General features: G+C 37.9%; 1 protein-coding gene and 1 long non-coding RNA gene across 2 annotated transcripts in view; one reads left to right on the plus strand and one right to left on the minus strand.

Annotated features, from left to right (window-relative positions):
* PIWIL4 (piwi like RNA-mediated gene silencing 4) overlaps nucleotides 1–14,665 on the plus strand; it is a 56,570-nt gene that overhangs the window by 37,802 nt on the left and 4,103 nt on the right. The window contains exons 14-17 of the mRNA XM_002822363.4: nucleotides 2,394–2,594; nucleotides 3,539–3,642; nucleotides 11,459–11,529; nucleotides 12,927–13,080. Of these exons, the coding sequence (XP_002822409.3) occupies nucleotides 2,394–2,594; nucleotides 3,539–3,642; nucleotides 11,459–11,529; nucleotides 12,927–13,080 (530 nt within the window). The remainder of the gene's footprint in view (nucleotides 1–2,393; nucleotides 2,595–3,538; nucleotides 3,643–11,458; nucleotides 11,530–12,926; nucleotides 13,081–14,665) is intronic.
* Nucleotides 1–14,665, minus strand: part of LOC129048737 (uncharacterized) — a 66,440-nt gene that overhangs the window by 29,906 nt on the left and 21,869 nt on the right. The window lies entirely within an intron of this gene.

Consider the following 14,665-nt stretch of genomic DNA (forward strand, 5'->3'; position numbering starts at 1 on the left):
CATATTTGCTTTATTATTTTCTATCTTTTTTGCTGAACCATTTGAGCGTAAGTTACAGGCATGATGCCCCAGTGCCCTTGACTATTTCAGTGCATATTTTCTATAAACAAGGTCTCTATCTTACAGAAGCATATGACAATCATCAAAATTAAGAAACAGTTTTCTTCATTTGTCTCAATTGTCACCTCTGTAGGAAAAGGCTGTACTGTCCTGCACTTAGTTGTCCAGTCTCTATAGTCTCTCCTTCAATCTGGAACAGCTCTTTAATTTTCCTTGACTCTGATGACCTTCCAATTTTGAAGAGTACAGATGAGTTCTTTTGTATAACGTCCCTCGATTTGCGTTTGTCTGATGTCTCCTCATGATTAAATTCACATTATGCACTTTTGGCAACAGTAGCACAGCAATGATCCTATATTCTGAGTGCATCCTACCAGGTGGCACTCCACTGATTACGGTGATATCTGCCTGATTTCTCCACTGTAAAGTTAAGATTTATCAGTCGCATGTGTGCATATGTAGATATTTTGAGACTATATAAATAATCCTGTTCCTCATCACACTTTTACCCATTTGTCTTAGCATCTATTATAATTCTTGCCTGAATCCATCATTATTATGATGGTTAACAAATGATGGTCTTCCATTCCATCAGTCCTTCTACAGTTATTAGGTGGCATAGGAAGAACTTTCTCTTCTCCCCATTTATTCGTTTGTGTTTCTTTTTATCTGCATAGACGCATAGATTCTTATTTTGTTATAGTCCATTACTCTTATTATTTATTTTGTTGCTCTTAATATTGTACCTGATTTTGCCAGTGGAATTCCCCTTCAAGCTGGCTTCTGTGTCTTTTTCATGTGTCTCCATCTTTCTTGGAACACTTTCTTATTTTCTGGCAAAATAAGATATTCCAGGCTCATCTTACAGTGTTGCTTCCCTGCCTGGAATCAGATATCTTTCCCAGGAGTCCTGATTCCTTTTAGCAGAGAAGAGTATTTAGATACAAAGATTTGGGGCACTTGGTGTGCTTCCTTGCTACTGGGGTGTTGCTATCCCCAGGCTTTCTCAATGGGCATAGCTAGGAAATGTATGTTGCATGGCTCCTGTTATTCCCCACATACCTGCTTACTTGTCCAGCCCCGGTGTGAAACCAGTCTCACTCGGCTCCCATCTTCTCTCAGCCCATTGGGCCACTGCCTTGTTCTACCACTTTTCTTGCTTGGAGCCAAACTCATGAACTGTAAGGAAGGAAGGCCTCTAAGAGCCTTTTGCTGATAATTTAAAAATATTTTTCTTCACTTTATGTAATTAAATGTAAATAATTTTAGCTTTTGACATTGTGACTTTAAATAATTCTATAGGTGGAAAAATTACTTTGTTTTCTTCTGCTAGTCATGACCACCTGTCTTTTCTACAATCTGGGGGCTTTCGAAAGTGGAGAATAAAATATGGGAAGGAGGCAGAGGTAGGCCCTTCAGTGCGGAAGGCATCTGATAAGAAGTAGGAGTAGGCCGGGGCAGTGGCTCACGCCTGTAATCCCAGCACTTTGGGAGGCCAGGGAGAGTGGATCACAAGGTCAGGCATTCGAGTCCAGCCTGGCCAACATAGTGAAACCCCATCTCTACTAAAAATAGAAAAAGCTAGCTGGGCATGGTGGCAGGCGCCTGTAATCCCAGCTACTTGGAAGGCTGAGGCACAAGAATCGCTTGAACCCAGGAAGTGGAGGTCGCAGTGAGCCAAGATCGTGCCACTGCACTCCAGCCTGGGTGACGGTGTGAGACTCTGTCTCAGAAAAAGCAAAGCCAGGGGACTTGAAACTTCTCTATCTGCCACCCCCCCCCACCACCCCATATCCATACTTTCAACTTCAGTTTTGTTTTAAAAAGTGTATTTTTGTTTCCTTTATTTTGGTTCTCTTGTACCTAATGGGAAAAGCACCATAGTTTAAATTCTCAACTTTGCTTATCTTTGGGTGGGGTCAGGGACGGACCAATGGGAATGAGAACTCGAAAACCACAGGAAAGGACCACTGCAAAGTTGGGGGTGAGGGAGTGGAGATAGCTGGAGAAGGAGCTCTGTGAGAAGGGAATTTGAGGGAATTGACAGAATCAAATCAGGAGAGAAAAGAGGAGAAAGGAAAAGCCAAGGGTGATGGGTAGGAGTGGGGTGGGGCTTTGCAGAGTGAATGGCTAATGAGAAGGCATTTCAAATGGATTAATTCACCAGTGGTTTAATGGCCATTTAAGAGAACTGTAGGCATGTTAGTGTTGCTTCTTGGGAACTTAGGGGTAAAAGATGTTTGTAGAATAATTTATGAATTCATTTCTTTAAAAAGCAACTTCTTAGCAGAAGTAAATTGACTTCCAAAATCTTTTGCTGTTTTTGCTTTTAGGTAATGTGCATTCTGCCTTCTAACCAGAAGACCTATTATGATTCCATTAAAAAATATTTGAGCTCAGACTGCCCAGTCCCAAGCCAATGTGTGCTTGCTCGGACCTTGAATAAACAGGGCATGATGATGAGTATTGCCACCAAGATCGCCATGCAGATGACTTGCAAGCTCGGAGGCGAGCTGTGGGCTGTGGAAATACCTGTAAGGACCCTGTCACATTTTTTCTATTAGTAATTAATAAATTCATTTTAAAGATTAAAGTAGGAGATGTTATCACATGATCCCAGAATTATTTGGTTTGCTTGTTTCTTGAGCCTCTGCCCTGGGTTCTGGCATTCCACAAGCCATTGTGAATCTCCAAAAGAGGCTCCATGCTTCTCAGGGAGCTTCAGTTAAGCTGCTAACTCAGCATAGGGACCTGATTTGAATCCTCTTGGCTGCTATTTTAAAATCTGTGTTCCATTGTCTCCACATTTACCTGCTTTCAGCAGAGTGCTAACTCTGAGAATAGCCTTGCACCCTGGATAGGGCCTCCCCAGAGCCTGGGGAGCTGGCATAGCCTATGATCTGAACCTCCAAACTGTGGTAGGTACTGAGAAAATCCTCTTCTCTTCCCTGAACTGTAGCCAGCATGGGAGTAAGTGAGGAGAATGAGAAGCGAGGGAGTGTTGTCCATTTCCTTACATGTCCATAACCAGGATGAACATGGTTACCCTCAGCCTCCCTCTCTCCCACTCCCGACAAAGGTGCATAGCCAAGTGAGGATTCCTTAGAGATCTGAAGAATGAAGAATGGAATTCCTTTTCAGATTCCTCCAGACCAGAGGCAAGCGATAAATGCACTGACCACACTCTCAGAATCACTTTAGCCACTGGTGCCCCTTCCCCACCCCCACAAAGGATGATGGTTATCTTGGACGGTAGTGTTTCTCTTAAGATAAGTGTGTAACATATTCTTCCTGCCATCTTTAAGTCTCTCTCATTTCTGGTTTAATAATCTGGCTCACGGATCTCAATCTCCCTTACACATAGCTTAACTTTAAGAATTCAGTAACTGGAGTCTGTTTTTAAAAACTTTCCTATTAAACCATTGGTAGGTGAAATGATACCTCATCCCATTAAATCATGACAAATTTAATTTTGTAGTTAAAGTCCCTGATGGTGGTCGGTATTGATGTCTGTAAAGATGCACTCAGCAAGGACGTGATGGTTGTTGGATGCGTGGCCAGTGTTAACCCCGGAATCACCAGGTACTGCTAAAACTACCTGAACACACTCTTCATTTAGTTAGACTATTAATTGTGGTTTCACTAAAGAATGTAACAGCAAGGAATATTTTGTATTATTCACTCATTTTAAACACCAACACTTATGTTCATAAATTACACTTACATATAAAAATGTGATTGATAATATTGGGGTACTATGTAGCCTCATTAAAAAACCTTTTATATTTTCATTAGGGTGAGCTCATCTTCCCCAAATGATAGATGTGTACAAATTCTTGTGCATTTATTTATTTTCCGAGTGTCTGCACCATACTGGGAACTGTACTAGGTACTTTACATATATCATGTCGAGCAGTTGAGCTTTGAAATCAGATTGCCTGGATTTATACACTGGTCTGCCACTTACTTATTCTGTGACTGAGGTCTAGTTATTTAACTTTGCTGTGCCTCACTATGGTAATCTGTAAAATAGAAATAATAATGATGCCTATTTCATAAGGCGTTTATGGGAATTATCTAAAATAAGGTGCATTGAACATTTCCACCCATGGTAAATACTCAATACATGCTTCTTGTTATGATTATTAATATTTGCAGACATTTGATGTGGCTGTTGTTCACACAGCTATTAAAAACAGGCAAAATCAGGGATAATGCCTTAAACATTGGCTAATAGTACTCATTAAATTATGGTTCTTAGGATTGTTTCCACCTTTGTAATTGAACAATGTGTTTTGAGGCTATAGCAGCCCTTTGCAAAATGTTTTCTTCCTGGCTTAAGCTATTTTATTTACTCCGTTAAATTCATGGTCAGGTATGTATTTTGGATTGTGGGAAGCAGAAAAAGGAACACCATAATAACACCATACTTGCATGCCTACAATTTCATTCCAGGTTGTATAAGATGCTTCTTATATATGCCACATCATTAATCAAGTTGATAAAGGACTTTCATTTTTTCTTTGTATATCTAAAATTTATTTTGATATAGGGAGTGAGGTAGGGATCCACTTTAGTTTTTTTTCCTCAAATGGTCACCATTTATCAGAAAATTTATTATAATTTTTATCAGCTTTTTTGATAATTGATGCATACATTATATTTTGAATGTACAGTGTGACGTTTTGATATATGTATACATTGTGAAATAATTACCACAGTCAAGGTAACTAACATATCCATTACCTCACATAGTTACCATTTGTGTGTATGTGTGTGGTGAGACTACTTAAGATCTACTCTCTTAGCAAATTGCAGCTATACGATAGTACATGATAATTAACTATATTCAACATGCTGTACATTGTGTCCAAAACATATTCATCTTATAACTGAAAGTTTGTACCCTTTGAACAACATCAAATATTCCCACCCTCTGCCCCCGATAACTATCTTCTACTCTCTGTTTCTATGAGTTTGACATTCTTAGATTCCACATATAAATGATCATACAGTATTTGTCTTTTTGTGTCTGGCTTATTTTACTTAATATAATGTCCTGTAGGTTCATTCATGTTGTTGCAAATGGCAGGATTTTCTTCTTAAGGCTGAATAATATTCTATTGTGTGTGTGTGTGTGTATGTGTGTGTGTGTATCTCACAATTTCTTTATCTAATCATCCATCAGTGGTCACAGGTTGATTCTATATCTTGGCTATTGAACATGGAAATGTAGACATCTGACATACTGATTTCTTTTCCTTTGGGTATATACCCAGAGTGGGATTTCTGGATCATATAGTAGTTCTATTTGAAATTTTTTGAGGAACTTCTTTACTGGTTTCCATAATGGCTATACTAATTTACATTCCCACCAGCAATGTATAAAAGTTCCCATTTTTCCACATTCTCCCTAATACTTATCTTCTTTTTGGTCATAGCCATCCTACAGGTGTAAGTTGATATCTCATTGTGATTTTGATTTGCATTTCCTTGGTGATTAGTAATGTTGAGCACCTTTTCGTGTATCTGTTGGCCATTTATATGTCATCTTTGGAAAAATGTCTATTTAATTGGATTTTTTTTCTGTTGAATTGTATGGGTTCTTCATATATTTTGGATATCATCCCCGTATCAGATATGTGATTGCAAATGTTTTCCCCCGTTATGTAAGTTGCTTTTCATTTTGTTAATTATTTCCTTTGCTATGCAGAAACTTTTATTATTTTGTTGTATTTTTGGTGTCATATTCAGAAAATCATTGCCAAGATCAATGTCATGGAGCTTTATGTTTTCTTCTAGAAGTTTTGCAGTGTCAGATCTTTTGTTTAAGTCTTTAATCCATTTAGAGTTAATATTTGTGTATGGTATAAGAGTCCAATGTCATTTTTTTTACATGTGAATATCTAGTTATTTCAACACCATTTATTGAAGAGACTTTCTTTATCCCATTGTGTATTGTTGGTGTTTTTGTCAAAGATCAGTTGACTGTATACATGTGGATTTATTTCTGGGCTTCTTATCCTGTTCCATTTGTGTATGTGTCTGTTTTTATGGCAGTATCAGGCTGTTTTGATTATTATGGCTTTGTAATATAATTTGAAATCAGGAAGTGTGATGCATCTAGCTATTGATTTGCATATGTTGAACCATCCATTCTTACATCCTAGGTATAAATCCCATTTTCTCATCATTTGTGAAACTTTTAATATACTGTTTAGTTTTTAGTATTTTGTTAAGGATTTTTACATTTATGTTCATCAGCGCTTTCCTTTTTTTTCAGATAGGCATTTATTGCCATAAACTTCCATCTTAAACTACTTTTGCTGCATCCCATAAGTTTTAGTATGTTGTGTTTCTATATTTCAATTTTGCAGTTTTCCTCCATTATTAATTCTAGTGTCATACTATGATAGTCAGACAACAGTAATCTTGATTTAGTTTGTCCAAATATTGATATAGTTTGTCCCCTCCAAAAAATGTGATCCCCAGTGTTGAAAGTAGGGCCTGGTGGGAGGTGTTTTGGTCATGGGGATAGATTGCCCTCCCCATGGTAATGAGTTCTTGTTCTGTTAGTTCATGCAACAGCTGGAGGTTTAAAAGAGCCTGGCATGTCTCTTTATCTCTCTTTTGCTCCCTCTTTCACCATGTGACACCCTGGCCTCCCTTTGCCTTTCATGATGATGATAAGCTTCCTGAGGCCCTCGCCAGAAGCAGATGCTGGCACTATGCTTTATGTACAGCTTGTAAGACCGTGCATCAAATAAATCTTTTTTTTAAATAAATTGCCCAGTCTAAAGTGTTTCTTTATAGCAATACAAAACTAACAGATTGATATAATTTCAGTCTTCATTAAAGTTGTTAATACTGGCTATGATTTGTCTTGGAGAATGTTCCATGTGTGCTTGAGCAGAATATGTATTCTGTGGCTGTTGGCTGAAACATTTTATATATCTATTAGATTCATTTGGTCTAAAGTATAATTCAAGTCCAATGTTTCCTTATTAATTTTCTGTCAGGATGATCTATCTATTGTTAAAAGTGGAGTACTGAAGCTCCCTACTATTATTGTATTGCTATTTCTCTCTTCAGATGTTAATATTTGATTTATATATTTAGATGCTCAACTATTAGGTGCATACATTCGTAAAATTGATGTATTCTCTTAATGAATTGATTCCTTTATCATTATCCAACGACTTTGATTTTTGTGAGGTTTTTTTTTTTTGACAAAAGTCTATTTTGCCTAAGTTTAGCTACCCCTGCTCTCTATTGGTTTCCATTTGCATGGAATATTTTTTCCATCCTTTTACTTTCAATCTATGTGTGTCCTTACAGCTGAAGTGAATCTCTTTGTAGGTGGCATTTAGTTAGGTCTTCTTTTTTATCCATTTAGCCACACTGTGTCATTTGATTGGAGAATTTAATCCATTTACATTTAAAATGTTGATAAGTAATGACTCACTATTGTGATTTTATTCATTGTTTTCTGGCTTTTTTGTAGATTCTTTCTTTATTCCTCTCTCACTGTCTTCCTTTGTGATTTGATGATTTTCTGCAATAGTATGCTTTATTCCTTTCTCTTTTCTTTTTGAGTATCTACTATGGGTTTTTGCTTCATAATTACCATGAGGCTTACATAAAACATCTTATGGTTATAACAGTATATTTTTAAGCTGATAACTTTATCACATATAAAAACTCCTCACTTTTACTTTCTCCCCTACATTTTATGTTTTTGATGTCATGATTTGCATCTTCTTATATTGTGTATGTATGCATTAATTATACTGTGTAGCTATTTTTATTATATTGTTATTTTCTTATATTATGTAGCTATATTTTAAAATACTTTGATCTTTTATCCCTACAACTAGAGTTATAAGTAGTTTATAAACAACTATTACAGTATTAGAGTATTTTGAATTTGATGATATACTTACCTATATTAGTATGTTTTATGCTTTTATATGTTTTTATGTTACTTATTACATCCTTTCATTTCAGCTTGAAGAACTCCCTTTGTTATTTCTTATATGGCAGGTCTAATGGTGATGAACTTCCTCAGTTTGTTGTTTGAAAAATTCTCTTTTTCATTTCTGAAGGACAGCTTTTCAACGAAAAGTATTCTTGATTGATCAGTAGTTTTTTCTTTCAAAACTTCAAATATATCATCTCACTCTCCTGACCTGTAAGGTTTCTGCTGAGAAATATACTGATAGCCTATGAGGGTTCCTTTGTATGTAATAAGCCTCTCTTCTTGCTGCTTTCAACATTCTCTGTCTTTGATTTTTGACAGTTTGATTGTAATATGTCTTGGTGAATTCTTCTTTGGGTTGAACCTGCTTCAGAACCTTTGAGCTACATGTACCTGGATGTCCCTATCTCTTTCCAGATTCAAGAACATTTTAGCCATTATTTCTTGAAATAAGCTTTCCGCCTATCTCCGTTCTCCTTTTGAAACTTTCATAATGCAAATGTTAGCCCTCTTTATGGTATCCCAAAAACTCCATAGGCTTTCTTCAGTCCTTTTATTTTTTCTCCTTTGTGTATTTTCAAATGACCTATCTTCAAATTCACAGATTCTTCTACCTGATCAAGTCTGCTATTGATACTTTCTATTGCTTTTATTTAATTCATTGTATTCTTCAGCTCCAGAATTTCTGCTTGGTTCTTTGAGATGGAGTCTCACACTGTTGCCCAGGGCTGGAGTGCAGTGGCACGATCTTGGCTTGCTGCAACCTCCGCCTCCTGGGCTCAAGTGATTCTCCTGCCTCAGCCTCCCAAGTAGCTGAGATTACAGGCACCTGCCACAATGCCCAGCTAATTTTTTGTATTTTTAGTAGAGATGGGGTTTCACTATGTTGGTCAGGCTAGTCTCAAACTCCTAACCTCCTGATCCACCTGCCTCGGCCTCCCAAAGTGCTGGGATTATAGGTGTGAACCACCAGGCCCAGCTTGCTTGGTTCTTTTTTTAATGATTTCTGTCTCTATATTGAAGTTATTGTTTTGTTTCTGTATTTTTTCTAATATCATTGAGTGGTCTGTCTGCATTCCCTTGTAGCTTGCTGAGCTTCCTTAAACAATTATTTTGAATTCTTTCTCAGGCAATTCACAAATCTCCATTTCTTTGAGGTCAGTTACTGGAATATTATTGTGTTCCTTTGGTTGTGTCATAGTTCCTGATTTTTCTTTTCTTTTCTTTTCTTTTTCCTTTTTGAGATGGAGTTTCGCTCTTGTCACGCAGGCTGGAGTGTGGTGGTGCGATCTCAGCTCACTGCAACCTCTGCCTCCCAGGTTCAAGTGATTCTCCTGCCTCAGCCTCCCTAGTAGCTGGCATTACAGGTGCCTGCCACCATGCCCAGCTAATTTTGTGCATTTTTAGTAGAGTCAGCGTTTCGCCATGTTGGGCAGGCTGGTCTTGAGCTCTGACTTCAGGTGATCCTCCCTCCTCGGCCTCCCAAAGTGCTGGGGTTACAGGCATGAACCACTGCACCCGGTCAGTTCCTGATTTTTCATGTTTCTTGAAGTTTTGCATTGCTGTCTTTGTATTTGAAGAATCAGTCATTTCTTCCAGTCTTTATTGGCTATCTTTGGGAGAGAAACACCTTTAACAGTCAGCCCAGCTAGGGATTCTGAGGCTCTCTTACATGTTTTCTATTCATGTGCCCACTCCACACTTCTGGTTCTCACTTGGTGGGGGGATCCTTAAAATTGCATGCACTTTGTCAGTCCCACAAAGCCAGGCCAGCTGTCAAGAGGCTCTCATCTGTTTTCCCTAGGGTGGTGCCCTGAAATGCTCATTTGTGTACCTTCTCCAAATCCTGAAGAGTCAAGCTATCTGTTTGTGTGAAATGCTTGCACTCAACATCTGAACAAATGTGGTTGGGGAGCCAGCCTGGTTAGGGGTGGTGGTGAGATACATGTAGCATTTGGGGTGCCTGTGAGTCAGTTGAGGTGGTCCATAGGCAAGGTATCCTAAGAAACCTACAGGAGGGCCTCTTGATGAAGCTCATAGAGCAGTCAGTAGGGTTTGCAGCCACTCTTTTCTGCCCCCAGACTCTCCTAACCTCCCAGCTGTGCGATAGTCTTGTTGTTCTGGTTGAGGCAAGAAAAAAGTGGGCATCTTAGGCAGTATCCTGAATGGGTGAGGGAGCTGGGTACTCACTCACTACACTCTAATTTTCACCCTGTAAGAGAAATCATGGGCTGATGTGGTCTCTTATGGCACTGAGCTGTGCCCTCCCTAGGGGAGGAGCAATGCAGGTAAAGCGAATCTCTTTGTGTTGTCCTCTTTAATGCATCCATTTTCTGATGTTTTACTCCAGTGATGTGCTGGAACGTCACCATTGGAGTTAGTCTCATCCATGGGTAATTGTCAAAATTGATGCTTCTGGAAGGGAAATGATGGTAGAAAGCTCCTATTCTTCCACCTTGCTGATATCACTCAGGACTTCTAGTTTGTTGCCAGCATTCCTAATTTTGTTCTGTTTTTTTTTGTTTATTGGTTTTTTGTTGTTTTTTTACAAAAAAACAAAATGTTTAGAGATGGGGTCTTGCTTTGTTGCCCAGGCTGGAGTGCAGTTGCTATTCACAGGCACAGTGATAGCACAATACAGCCTTGAGCTAATGGGCTCAAGCAGTCCTCCTACCTCAGCCTCCCAAGTAGCTGTGACTATAGGCACGTGCCACCACACGTAGCTGTATTACTGTTGTTGCATATATTTAGAGAGGTATAATAATGCTGGAACATACCTAACACGAAGTCATGATCTTCATTTCCAAGTGCTTTAAGTTAATTAATGGTGGTAGTAAGAGAACTTGTTTCTGAAATCTACACAAGTTAATAATGTTAAGATTTCTAATCCAAAAGGATCACCTATAGAAATGAAAGTTTGTGCTTCAGAAATCTTTGAATATTTTGACAGTAGGAGCTCTATTGCTAAATTAATACATTAATTTATAACAATAATAGTGGCCTCTATTACTCTTTACTATATGCAAAGTACTGTGCTAAATATTTTACATATATTATGTGATTTAATTTTTACCACAACCCTATGAGGCAGTAACTAATGTACTTACCTTGTAAATATCCTTGGTACAGATGAGGAAACTGAGACTTAGGTTCACATAGCAAAGTTACACAGCTGGTGAGTATATTGACTAGGATTTGAAGCTAGATATGGCTGATGCCAACACTATGTTTAGCTTCTCTTCTCAATAAATTCTTTTTGGGTAAAGGGACTCTTTGATATAATTGTGAACACATAACACATACAAAATTGTGAACATTGATTTTTACTCATAATGTCTGTTTCTTAATTTAATATTAATGAATATTTATAGTAGAAAAATTGAAGTTGAATTTTACTTTTATTTATTTTTTTAACTTTAGGTGGTTTTCCCGCTGTATCCTTCAGAGAACAATGACAGATGTTGCAGATTGCTTGAAAGTTTTCATGACTGGTACTAAGAATATAGCAATGTGGGTGGGCTCCAAGGACTGTTCCTTCAGACCTCAAATCCACATGCTTATAGAAGACCACATAGGTCAAAGCAAACTCTCTACACCTGTCTTTGTCAACTGTCACCCAGTTGAAGATCTCTGAAGCTGCATGCCAATTTAGGCCAACAATCAGACTATGTAGCATTTACATTTACATTTGTCTGTGTGTGATAACATGAAGCCAGAAGGAAGGAAAATTTGTGGCTGCTGGTTTCCCTGACAAGCAGTTTGAAGGTCAAAAGAAACCAACCCTGGATGAACTTGAGTTATGACAGAGCAATGTTAAGTCTAGACCTAGAAGGGAAGCCTATAGGGCTAGGATAGGGGTGCTAACAGATAAAGTGCCAAAGCAGGAGAAGAAGGGAAAGACAGCAGATGAGGAAGGGTGCCCTATCCATAGCAGGATGCAATGCAAAGACAAATGTAGGGTTTCTATTTCTTTACCAGTCCTGGCCTAGGTATGGCTTTGCTATTTCCTAGCAGTGTGACTTGTGCAAACCCTTCCCTCTCCTGATCTGCATTTTCCCATCTGTAAATTTGGGGGTATTGTAAATATTTTTTCTTAAAAAATGAATTTGCTTATACATGTTGGTAATGCACTTACATATATGATTACCTTCTATCAAACTAAAATGAACTTCCTAAACAATAAACTCTTAAAATAACTATGCGATATATACATGAAAATAATTATTGCATTCTATTATATTCCCCTCACATCAAAACCTGGTAAATTTTTTTAGCAGGTAATTTTTTTTAGCAGTTATTAAAGGTTTCTGTTGGGTAGCAGTTACTCTGTGGTCCCTGTTCTTTAGGAAATTCATAGTTACAGTGAGTAGAAATGTTTTCAGAGTTCCTCAGTGAGAATTGGAATCAATTGGGTGAGTCAGTGTGAAGATATGTTTTCAGAGGAACAGCAAAGCCATTTCCTTAGATTTTCATATTTATTCTCATTAGGAAAGAAAATGACATAAAATTATCTAGTTTATATCTAATTAGAGGATTTAAAGACTTGAAGACACTAATATTAATTTGATTTTAGGCATCTGTATGTCTATTGCATTAATTAAATTTTAATTTATTGCTTAAATATTAAAATTTTATTTAAAGAGATAGGCCAAGTTTAAGAATATATCATGCCATAGAAACCATTATGATTCCTTGAATAGCAGAGACAGGAATGCTCCCTAAAGTTATCCATTGTTATATTATTGTAAATATAACCCAAATTATGTATTGCCCTATTTTACAGTGGTCTGAAATAGCAAACCCATTTAAACATTGCAATATATGGGAATGTTATTTTTTGTTGGCATTAGAAAAGTAATTCTTTTCTTACTGACACCAAATTCTGCAGGAGCACTCAACAAATGGTACAAGTACAATCATGATTTGCCAGCACGGATAATTGTGTACCGTGCTGGTGTAGGGGATGGTCAGCTGAAAACACTTATTGAATACGAAGTCCCACAGCTGCTGAGCAGTGTGGCAGAATCCAGCTCAAATACCAGGTATTCAATTATTGTTCTTTCCTCCATACTCCCAATTATAGCATATTCAGCTGTAGCTATTACACACAAGGTATTCAAGCATAAGTTTTGTTTTTTATGCAATTAAGTTTTGCTGTGTTTCTGTATCATGCCAGTAGAGCTCTATCATTTCCTTCAGATTGGAGGGTAGTTGGGATGGTCTAACATAAATAGCTTGGGTGGTATAAGCTTTGGGGGCCCTGGGAGGGGAAACCTAGACAAAGAAAGGTACCCTCAGAGCAGCTGACACAGATGCTGCTGGCAGTGAAAATGCTTCATACATATTAATATCACATGGAAGAAAACAAACTGTGATTTCAAATTCAAGGCCCTACTTTATCCCTGGGATGCAAGGCTGGTTCAATATATGCAACTCAATAAATGTAATCCAGCATATAAACAGAACCAAAGACAAAAACCACATGATTATCTCAATAGATGCAGAAAAGGCCTTTGACAAAATTCAACAGCCCTTCATGCTAAAACCTCTCAATAAATTAGGTATTGATGGGACGTATCTCAAAATAAGAGCTATCTATGACAAACCCACAGCCAATATCATACTTAAGGGGCAAAAACTGGAAGCATTCCCTTTGAAAACTGGCACAAGACAGGGATGCCCTCTCTCACCACTCCTATTCAACATAGTGTTGGAAGTTCTTGCCAGGGCAATTAGGCAGGAGAAGGAAATAATGGGTATTCAATTAGGAAAAGAGGAAGTCAGATTGTCCCTGTTTGCAGACGACATGATAGTATATCTAGAAAACCCCATTGTCTCAGCCCAAAATCTCCTTAAGCTGATAAGCAACTTCAGCAAAGTCTCAGGACACAAAATCAATGTGCAAAAATCACAAACATTCTTATACACCAACAACAGACAAACAGCCAAATCATGAGTGAACTCCCATTCACAATTGCTTCAAAGACAATAAAATACCTAGGAATCCAACTTACAAGGGACGTGAAGGACCTCTTCAAGGAGAACTACAAACCACTGCTCAAGGAAATAAAAGAGGATACAAACAAATGGAAGAACATTCCATGCTCATGGGTAGGAAGAATCAATATCGTGAAAATGGCAATACTGCCCAAGGTAATTTACAGATTCAATGCCATCCCCATCAAGCTACCAATGACTTTCTTCACAGAATTGGAAAAAACTATTTTAAAGTTCATATGGAACCAAAAAAGAGCCCGCATCACCAAGTCAATCCTAAGCGAAAAGAACAAAGCTGGAGGCATCACACTACCTGACTTCAAACTATACTACAAGGCTACAGTAACCAAAACAGCATGGTACTGGTACCAAAACAGAGATATAGATCAATGGAACAGAACAGAGCCCTCAGAAATAACGCCGCATATCTACAACTATCTGATCTTTGACAAACCTGAGAAAAACAAGCAATGGGGAAAGGATTCCCTACTTAATAAATGGTGCTGGGAAAACTGGCTAGCCATATGTAGAAAGCTGAAACTGGATCCCTTCCTTACACCTTATACAAAAATCAATTCAAGATGGATTAAAGACTTAAACGTTAGACCTAAAACCATAAAAACCCTAGAA

The sequence above is a fragment of the Pongo abelii genome, chromosome 9, assembly GCF_028885655.2.
Source record: "Pongo abelii isolate AG06213 chromosome 9, NHGRI_mPonAbe1-v2.0_pri, whole genome shotgun sequence".
Taxonomy (NCBI): Eukaryota; Metazoa; Chordata; class Mammalia; order Primates; family Hominidae; genus Pongo; species Pongo abelii.